Here is a 10,237-nt window from a genome sequence, read left to right as displayed (position 1 = left end):
CCGGCACCAGCCAGCTCAAGCCACCAGCAGCAGCAGCCACCGCCATCAGCATCCACCATCAGCCGCATCCACCATCAACCGCATCCATCATCAACCGCATCCATCATCAGCCGCATCCACCATCAACCGCATCCACCATCAGCCGCATCCACCATCAGCAGCACCAGCCACCGGCAACCACCACCTGCAGGAGAGTGAAAATAATCAGACAAGACCTTGAAAAGCCTGTATGGCCATGAGTTTCCCCACACATGGCCAAATTGCTGCCAAGTTGGGGAAGGGGTGGAGAGAAGCTTTACATTATGAAAAAAAAGAATGACACCACTGTCTGTAATAACATTTGAAAGCTCGTCATACATGAAATAGAACCTAACTTGATTCTTCGATAATGTAGAGCCGACGCAACAGTTTGCGGCGACTGCAGTTCTGTCAGTAGACACTAGATGGTGTCCTTAGACATGCCTGGTTTGTGGCAAACAAAGTTGAGGTATAAAAACCGAAAGATTGAAAGTGTCTTGTTTCGATACCCAATGTCGGCAGTCTACCTGTAGGTATACCAGAGCAAGATGCCCTAACCTCATGAATCAGAATTCACAAAGGAATAAAGTAACTGCTAAACACTACGTTGTAAATGTTTACTAATACCTAGTCATAGAAAGTAGATAATTCATAAGAAAAAATAAATACATGAAAATTAAAATAGAAATTTAAATGAAATATGTGATTCTGTGCAGTTGACACGAAGGATCAGGATTCAACCTTAGGCCTACAAGGTGTCTTCTTTTTCTCTGCTGTCATCTACTGCAAGTGATGGTAACTTGGTGTTTCATAACCTAGAAATAAACTTGGAATTGAACCGTGTACTTGAAACCAATTTGACTAATACAATAGAGACGGTGTATTTACAATCAATCTATTCTGAGCTTTTCATGTACTGAGCTGAGCTGAGCTTGCTCAGCCCGTGTTCCTCGTCGGACTGTTTTTGACGGCGGACGGGCAACTTGAACCCCAACCCTTTGCCTTTAGCCTGCATTCACCTGCAGCTTTGCACCGTCCGTAGCCACAACTACTAACCTCAATGTCAAATTGCCCGCATCTAGTCCACATTGCCCGGCGCTTGGCGATGTCCAAAACGCGTAGGATGTTGCGTTGCAGCCAGCGCCTAATGTACCATTACAGTAGTAATACTGCTCACAGTTCTACTATTCCATGCAGTACTACCCACTACTCTACCTCCAGCAAGTCCGTCCGGATAGGATGCGCCTCCGGGTTTTGGGGAGACACCCCCACATCAGGTATTGTGACAAACTAAAACACAGAGAGACACTATTTAAGTCTTAAGGTTTGCACTGTGTAGGTGATGTTTTGGGCTGTAACGGCAGGAACTGCCTGTAAAGTAAAGGAAAGTAGTCAGCTCTAGGTTTTAAGGTTTTTGTCAGGTGTCACTAAGCCCCTGGACGCGGGGTAACCTGTCATGTAGCCTTGTAGTCAAGCAGTCTAGGGATACACATGTTAGTACTGTACCGGTAGTATATGACACTTAATCTCACATTACCTATTTCTGAGTGAATGTGTGTGTATGCACGCATGTGTGCCCCTGTGTCTGTGTGTCTGTGTGTGTAGTGCCTCAGCTCATCTATGGCGGGAAGCTGGACTTCCTGGTGTTCGACTACCTTAGTGAGATTACCATGTCCCTCCTGACCGCCGCCAAGGCAAAGACGCCTGTGAGTTCTGTGTGTGTGTGTGTGTGCATTATGCTTGTTGTGCATTTGTGTTTGCAGAATTAATAAGGTCATGGTATGCCTTGTTTGTGATGTCTTCCTGTTCTATATTTCTACAGACCATGGGTTTATTGTCTATGTTCTGTATTTCTACAGACCATGGGTTTATTGTCTATGTTCTATATTTTTACAGACCCTGGGTTTATTGTCTATGTTCTATATTTCTACAGACCATGGGTTTATTGTCTATATTCTATATTTCTACAGACCATGGGTTATGCTCCAGACTTTGTGCAAGCAGCCATCGCTCCATTCATCACTGACATCCACAAGAGAGGTGAGGTCATAAAACTACTGATAATACTAGTACTCTTATAGTCGCACCTCCAGCTATGTGATCAGTACTGTGTGTTTGTGTGTGTGTGTGTGTGTGTGTGTGTGTGTGTGTGTGTAGGTATCCGGGTGGTGAGCAACGCTGGGGGTGTGAACCCCTTGGCATGTGCTGCAGCTATACAGGAAGTGATTAAGAAGGCGGGGCTTGACCTGAAGGTTGCCGTGGTGACGGGCGATGACCTCATGACTCAGGTTAGAAGCAGACATCGTCTCTAGTGGTGAAGCGATGGGTACCAATTCTGGTTTTAATCTCCTCTCCTCTCCTCTCCTCTCCTCCTCTCCTCTCCTCTCCTCTCCTCTCCTCTCCTCTCCTCTCCTCTCCTTTCCTCTCCTCTCCTCTCCTCTCCTCTCCTCTCCTTTCCTCTCCTCTCCTCTCCTCTCCTCTCCTCTCCTCTCCTCTCCTTTCCTCTCCTCTCTTATCCTCTCTTATCCTCTCCTCTCCTTTCTCCTCATCCTCCCTTCTCCTCTCCTCTATATCTTTTCCCCTTTTTACTCTCACTTCTCTCTCGTTCTTCATTCTCTTTTCTCATCCTTACTCTCTCCTCTCTTATTCCTCTCATCCTCTCTCAGAAAGGCAGTCTGTCTGAGGTGAAGATGGCGGATGGTAGTGGTAATCAAAGGTTACCACGGACCCTTCACAGTATGAACGCATACCTGGGGTAACAACGCTCACCTGTTGCAAGAACACACACTTGTTGCCGTTTATACAATGCACTGCTTGTCAATGCCTTAACATGATCAACCTACCCTCTCCTGTCCCTCATGTGTCTCCTCCTCTTCCCCCTCTCTCCTCCCCTCTTTCCTCTCCCCCTGCCTCCTTTCTCCTCTTCCCGCTCCTCTTTCCCCACCTCTCCCTGGCCCACGCCGCTCCTTCCCTCGTCTCCTCCCCCTTCTCCTCCCCCCTCTCCCCTACCCAACAGGGCGGTGTCTATCCAGAGGAGTCTGGACCGGGGGGCTGACATCGTGGTGACGGGCCGCTGTGTGGACTCAGCGGTGGCCCTGGGACCCCTGATGCACTCGGTACCCTGGAAGAGGGGGGGGGGGGGGTTAAGGGGAGTGAGGGAGTTGGGGGAGAGCGGAGAGAGGGAGTTAGGGGGAAGAGGGAGTTTGGGGAGGGGGGAGAGGAGAGAGGGAGCTGGGTGGAGAGGAGAGAGGGAGTTTGGGGGGAGGAGGAGGGAGAGGAGAGAGGGAGGAAGGGGAGGGGGAGAGGAGAGAGGGAGCTTGGGGGGAGAGGAGAGAGGGAGTTGGGGGGGAGAGGAGAGAGGGAGGAAGGGGGGGAGGAGAGATGGATAAAGGAGAAGAGAGAAAAGGGGAAGGATAGATAGGAAGAGTGGAAGTAGTGGATGGACAGAGATATGGGGAGAGAGAAATGTAGAAGAGGGAGGGTGAGGGAGGTCGGGAAAAGGAGAGGGAAGGAGAGGAGTTTTGTGTGTATACGTAGGAGGAGGAAGGAGTAACCCAGAGTTGCAGGTGTGTTTGTGTGTGTTGAATAAAGTGTTTTTCATTGCAGTTCGGCTGGAAGACAGACAGCTATGACCTGCTGGCTGCCGGAAGGTGCACATGTATCCTAAACTATTAATAATCATAGTCTAGGTCTATTACTCTTTCAATGTTACAACTGTGTGTGTGTGTGTGTGTGTGTGTGTGTAGTCTTGCAGGACATCTGATAGAGTGTGGAGCCCAGAGCACGGGAGGAATATTCACCGACTGGCACACGGTCCCTGACTGGTGAGAGGCTCTCTCTCTAAATTTTTCAATTAAAAAAAGCTTTATCGGCATGAGAAATATACATTTGCATTGCTAAAGCAGGTGAACAATAAAATAAACAGCGTTATAAAATAAAAAGTAAAAAGGTAAGGTACATATTATAATAATAATAACCATTAAATACAAAATATCTTACAGTATCTTTTATAAACAGATAAGTTAAGATACACTCTAAATACACAGTATTTACATTACGGAGGATGAGTATTCTCTCTCTCTCTCTCTCTCTCTCTCTCTCTCTCTCTCTCTCTCTCTCTCTCTCTCTCTCTCTCTCTCTCTCTCTCTCTCTCTCTCTCTCTCTCTCTCTCTCTCTCTCTCTCTCTCTCTCTCTCTCTCTCTCTCTCTCTCTCTCTCTCTCCTCTCTCTCTCTCTCTCTCTCTCTCTCTCTCTCTCTCTCTCTCTCCTCTCTCTCTCTCTCTCTCTCTCTCTCTCTCTCTCTCTCTCTCTCTCTCTCTCTCTCTGTGTGTGTGTGTTAACTCTATGTCTCTCGTCCCAGGGACCGGATGGGTTTCCCGATAGTGGAGTGCTCCGTGGACGGCTCCTTCGTCCTCTCCAAGCCCCCCGGCACCGGGGGGCTGGTCTCCTTCGGTACGGTGGCCGAGCAGCTGGTGTACGAGATCGCAGACCCCCGCCGCTACCTCCTGCCCGACGTCACCTGTGACTTCAGCCAGGTGGTCGTCACGGAGATACCAGGTAACACACACACACACACACACACACACACACACACACACACACACACACACACACACACACACACACACACACACACACACACACACACACCCATCACGCACATATGCACTGTGAGGAGAATGTGACCGGGAATCGAACTGCTCACTGTTTTAATAACCTTTTAACATCCATCCATCACCCCTCCCACACGTCTGGACCTCACACAGCACAACAAATGCCTTATCTCTCTTACACACACACACACACACACGCGTAAGGACACATACACACACACACACACACACACCTCATGTTCTCTGTCTGTTTCTGGTCTGTACATTTTTGAAGATAACTTTATCAAACTTCACTATTTCAAACACACAATCACACTTTGTTTTTTATTTATGCATTATTTTTGTAATTATCATCATGAACATATATTGTTAATTAGTATCAATGGTTGAGTAATATCTGAGTTCATGCTAAAGCTGTTAATATCATTATGGATAAAATCAGTAATAAATACTCAATAAACATTCAGCTCAGTCAGTCTGTCTAAGTCCTTAAATGACCGTAAAATAACCCCTAAAAAAAACCACTCAAAACCACTCCAAACTAACCCTCAGATGGCCCTGAAACAAGCCAAACTAACCCTTACATGAACCCTGGTCCATCAACCCTGTGCAAGAATCCTCACTGAACTCCTGACCCACGGGCGCTGTGTGTGTGTGTGTGTGTGTGTGTGTGTGTGTGTGTGTGTGTGTGTGTGTGTGTGTGTGTGTGTGTGTGTGTGTGTGTGTGTGTGTGTGTGTGTGTGTGTGTGTGTGTGTGTGTGTGTGTGTGGGGGGGGGTTAGTAGTTCCATTCCCTGCCTGGCTCACCAGCTCAAAGTAGCCGTGCATGTGCTCGAACCCCAGGCATGCATTCAGCTGCTCAGCGGCGGCGTGTCGGACCACGTCGATCCCCCTGCCAGCAGTAGGGTTCCATCTGCCACTCAGAGGGTTGTTGATAAGGCGGGGAGGGGACTGGGATGTCTCATTGGTCAGCAATTTGCATTCCCCCAAACACAAACACAAAAACAGATCCACACAACGACACAAAGAACCAAAAAAAGCAGGGGACCAGAAACCCCCCTGCGGGGACGATGAAGAGGAAGGGCACAGGTGGGCAGAAGGGGCCCTCATCGCAGGTGAACGGGGCCTAGGGGGTTCCGCAGTGGGGACCCCCGATAGTGAGTGGTTGTTAGCGGGGTCCTTGAATGACTGAGGTCAGTGGTGTTGGAATGTTCCAATAAAAAAACTTGAACTTAAGATGAACCCATTGGTACAGTCCAGATCTCTTCTCAACAACACACACACACACACACACACACACACACACACACACACACACACACACACACACACACACACACACACACACACACAAGCATAAACAAAAATGCTTGGTTTGTGTGTTGACTGGGAACAACTGTTCCCAGGGAACGGTTTCGTCTTGGATGTCCAGATTGTCCTGAAAGCATATTAATGTCTAATTATAGATATCACATACTATACATATCCGTGTGTGTGTGTGTGTGGTCAGGTGTGGAGGGAGGAGCAGTCAGTGTGTCTGGTGCCAAAGGTTACGCCCCGTCATGTGACTACAAGGTAGGAAGAACAGCCATCTAGCTGTCTCTCTTAACTATGTCTCTCGCCCAGGGGTGTGCTACCTATATGGATGGTTTCAACTCTCTCTCTCTCTCTGTGTTAACTCTATGTCTCTCGCCCCAGGTGTGTGCTACCTATATGGATTCTCTCTCTCTCTCTCTCTCTCTCTCTCTCTCTCTCTCTCTCTCTCTCTCTCTCTCTCTCTCTCTCTCTCTCTCTCTCTCTCTCTCTCTCTCTCTCTCTCTCTCTCTCTCTGTGTGTATATATCATTAGACTTTTTCCTTGGAGGCAATTATGCTCAATTGCCTCTCAATTATGCTCAATTATTAGGACAGAAATATATGTAATAATATATGTTGGTTTGAAATGCACATTGCTGATGAAGGTTTTTCTGGCAAGCTTTTGAAGAAGCTTAATGATTCTCTCTCTCTCTCTCTCTCTCTCTCTCTCTCTCTCTCTCTCTCTCTCTCTCTCTCTCTCTCTCTCTGTGTCTCTGTGTGTGTGTGTTAACTCTATGTCTCTCGCCCCAGGTGTGTGCTACCTATATGGATGGTTTCAGGGCGACCGCCGTGTGTCCGGTGGGAGGACCTCGGTCTGCGGAGAAGGCCAGAAGAACGGCCCAGAGCCTCATTGCCCGGTGTGTGTGTGTGCGTGGGCGTGTGTGTATGTTTGTAGATTATTCTGTGTCATAGCATTAAATTAAATGAACAATAACGTTGTGTGTGTGTGTGTGTGTGTGTGTGTGTGTGTGTGTGTGTGTGTGTGTGTGTGTGTGTGTGTGTGTGTGTGTGTGTGTGTGTGTGTGTGTGTGTGTGTGTGTGTGTGTGTTCAGGGCGAAGAGGCTGTTCACACAGTTGGGGTTCGAAGATTTCAACTCCGTGAACATTCAGGTCCTGGGAGCTGAGGACACGTACGGAGCCAACGCTGCTGGCCCGGTAACACACACACCAAACACACACACCAAACACACACACACACACACACACACACACACACACACACACACACACACACACACACACACAGGTGGACAACACACACACACACACACACACACACACACAGTTATATTTATACAGACACGCATAATCTAAATGACCCGTGTGTGTGTGTCTAGGGATCCAGGGAGTCTGTGTTGTGGATGTCTGTACACCACAAACAGAAAAAGGCTCTGGAGTTCTTTGCCAGAGAGATCGCATCTGCGGGTACTGGCATGGGTAAGACTCACACTCACACCCTAGTGGAGCAGTGTATGTGGTCAAATAGAGGGTCATAGTCAGTGGGAGAAGGATGGTTTGGAATGATGGTGATGAAGTAGATGGAGCTCAGGAAGTAAAAACTACTGAGCAGTATCAGCCGTCATCAAACAAACGGGACCCTTCATGACCTCGACATACCGAATATCTCTTTTACTAATATGTCTTTCCCTCTCCCTCTGCATCGCTCCCCCTCTATAAGGCTAACCCTCCCCCTCTACCTCTCCCTCCTTATCTTCATCCTCCCCTCTCTCTCTTTCTCTCCCATGCAGCCCCCGGACTGATGGGAATCGTTGGCGGACGTCCGAGAGTGTACGTATGTTTCTGATTGGCTGGCGGATAGTGTGGCTTGCATTTATGGTTCTCTGCATCGAAAAAGAGCAGATTCTAGCAAAAGTAAACAAAGAACGTCTGTTATTTACTGACATCTGAATTCTCTCTCTCTCTCTCTCTCTCTCTCTCTCTCTCTCTCTCTCTCTATCTCGGTCACTCACTCACTCACTCACAGGTCCCCTGTTCTGAAGCCGTTCTTCTTCATGCTTCCCAAGTCCCTGCTCCAGGTGAGCTTACCTGGTCACCTCAGTAATGACCTAGCCTAGTGGTTAGGGTAACTCCGGACTCCAGGTTCAGGGTTTGATCCACACTGTCCACACTCTACCTGTATGCATTCTAGACGCTCCCTCGACCTTTAGCTGATTTATGTCAGGAAAAAACATAGAATCCACTTCCCTTGACAGCGGACATTATAATTAGCAACGGTCAATTTTCGAAAAATAATTCACCGCCGGAAGTCAGTGAGCGGAGCGTTCCACGGCATTGAGGAGAGCCGTGTAATAAATTGAGATAAGTGTCTACTATATAGAGCAGCAGTCCGTAGATTAGTAGGCTACGACATGAATAAAAAAAAAAAATCATGCAAAATGCATGCACACTTGATGAACTCAATTTACTTCGCAATACTGTCACTCTTTTACATGCCATAAGTCTATATGCAGTTGTTAGATTGCATATAACATGTTTGCATTTTTGGCAAGGTCTTAACTTCTTTTCTTAGGCGTTACTGTCTGTCTGTCCCGTCCTCAACACGTATTGGCTTCGGCGGCTGCACGCGCAGCCTAAGCTCACTTCACTTGTTCAGTTCAACAGTAGTGTCACACTATGAGCTCAGCTCAACCTGACACTCCGGAGGGGAGAATGACGACTTTCTTTAGACTGGCAGATAAAGTTGCTGCATTTAAAGCCAAGCTTGATTTGTGGGGACGACGAGTGGACAGGGGAGTATTCGATATGTTCCAAACATTAGTGGGGATTTTGGGAGAGACTGAGGCAGGGCCTATTCTCTCGCAGCTGGTGCGCGATCACCTTGTTGCGCTTTCAAATTAATTTGAACGTTACTTCCCATCCTCCAAAGATCCACGGCGAACGAATGAGTGGATCCGCAACCCATTTGTCAATGTCCCGAATCACTTGTCAGTGCAGGAGGAAGATCAATTGATCGAAATAGCAAATGATGGTGGTCTTAAAAGTGTGTTTGAGCAAACCTCTCTGGCGGGTTTTTGGATCAAAACCAAAGCGGAATATCCCGAGATATCCGTAAAAGCGTGGAAAACGATGCTTCCATTTCCCACCACGTACCTATGCGAGGCCGGGTTTTCGGCAATGACTGCAACTGAAACAAAATTGCGCAATCGATTGGACATGCGTGTCACTGTCTTCCATCCCCCCCAGATGGAACCTTCTTGTTGCAGGGAAACAAGCACAGGGCTCCCACTGATTAAAATGAATTGTAGCCTATTCTGTGGCCTCACAAACGCGCGTTAAGTTCCTTTACTGACATATTGTTTTGTGCATGTTTACACTTGATAGATGTTACTTCAAGTTTAGTTCAATATATTATTATATTATTATATATTATTTGTTCATTTTTCACTTGTTCAAGTTCACGTTCTTTTTTAAGAGTTTGTTACCTTCACTGTTCATTGTTCACTGTTCAACACTATATGAAAATATCAACAAATGACATTTTTTGGAGAATCAAACCGGTCCTTGGTGCTGAAAAAGTTGGGGACCCCTGATATAGGGTACTCGCAAACCATGGTTTTGTGACATCACAACAGGTGGAGTTGCACATTGGTGGAGAGCTAGTTGAGACACTGTCAGAGGGGGCGGAGCCAGAGTCAGTGCAGCAGGAAGCCCGGCCCACTCAGGAAGAGGAAACTACTGATGCTGGTATGTCATTTGAAACAAAACTACACACACGAGGGGGGGGGAGGGGGAGGGGGGAGGGGGAGGGAGAGGGAGAGAGAGAGAGAGAGAGAGAGAGAGAGAGAGAGAGAGAGAGAGAGAGAGAGAGAGAGAGAGAGAGAGAGAGAGAGAGATGGAGAGGAGAGAGAGAGAGAGAGAGAGAGAGAGAGAGAGAGAGAGAGAGAGAGTCTCCACTTTAATTCTGCTGCCACATGACCTTGAATTTCCCACAAACACACACTCATGTACACGCACGCACACATGATGTGTGACCTCAGAACCACAGAGGCAGGGGAACGGTCAGAGGTGTATTCGTGGTACTTCAGTAATACTGGGTCCATGTGTCGCAAAGCGTACTAATACTGTGTGTCCCCGGGGACATTAAGATGAACCCGTTGGTACAGTCTCGAACTCTTCAACACCACACACACACACACACACACACACACACACACACACACACACACACACACACACACACACACACACACACACACACAAACACAGATACACACGCATAAACATAAATGCTT

At 47.6% G+C, this 10,237-nt stretch overlaps 1 protein-coding gene across 1 annotated transcript in view; it reads left to right on the top strand.

Annotated features, from left to right (window-relative positions):
- The first annotated feature begins 999 nt into the window (after nt 1-999).
- lratb.1 (lecithin retinol acyltransferase b, tandem duplicate 1) overlaps nt 1,000-10,237 on the top strand; it is a 13,780-nt gene continuing 4,542 nt past the window's right edge. The window contains exons 1-16 of the mRNA XM_056575992.1: nt 1,000-1,295; nt 1,624-1,724; nt 1,989-2,058; nt 2,176-2,306; nt 2,685-2,773; nt 3,035-3,134; nt 3,625-3,668; nt 3,765-3,842; nt 4,378-4,574; nt 6,140-6,204; nt 6,735-6,841; nt 7,037-7,139; nt 7,322-7,421; nt 7,733-7,772; nt 7,969-8,020; nt 9,578-9,689. Of these exons, the coding sequence (XP_056431967.1) occupies nt 1,079-1,295; nt 1,624-1,724; nt 1,989-2,058; nt 2,176-2,306; nt 2,685-2,773; nt 3,035-3,134; nt 3,625-3,668; nt 3,765-3,842; nt 4,378-4,574; nt 6,140-6,204; nt 6,735-6,841; nt 7,037-7,139; nt 7,322-7,421; nt 7,733-7,772; nt 7,969-8,020; nt 9,578-9,689 (1,606 nt within the window). The 5' untranslated portion in view covers nt 1,000-1,078. The remainder of the gene's footprint in view (nt 1,296-1,623; nt 1,725-1,988; nt 2,059-2,175; nt 2,307-2,684; nt 2,774-3,034; nt 3,135-3,624; nt 3,669-3,764; nt 3,843-4,377; nt 4,575-6,139; nt 6,205-6,734; nt 6,842-7,036; nt 7,140-7,321; nt 7,422-7,732; nt 7,773-7,968; nt 8,021-9,577; nt 9,690-10,237) is intronic.

This window comes from Gadus chalcogrammus, chromosome 17 (genome assembly GCF_026213295.1).
Source record: "Gadus chalcogrammus isolate NIFS_2021 chromosome 17, NIFS_Gcha_1.0, whole genome shotgun sequence".
Classification (NCBI taxonomy): Eukaryota; Metazoa; Chordata; class Actinopteri; order Gadiformes; family Gadidae; genus Gadus; species Gadus chalcogrammus.
The sequence above is the reverse complement of the archived record's forward strand: the minus strand, read 5'-3'. Positions and strand labels throughout refer to the sequence as shown.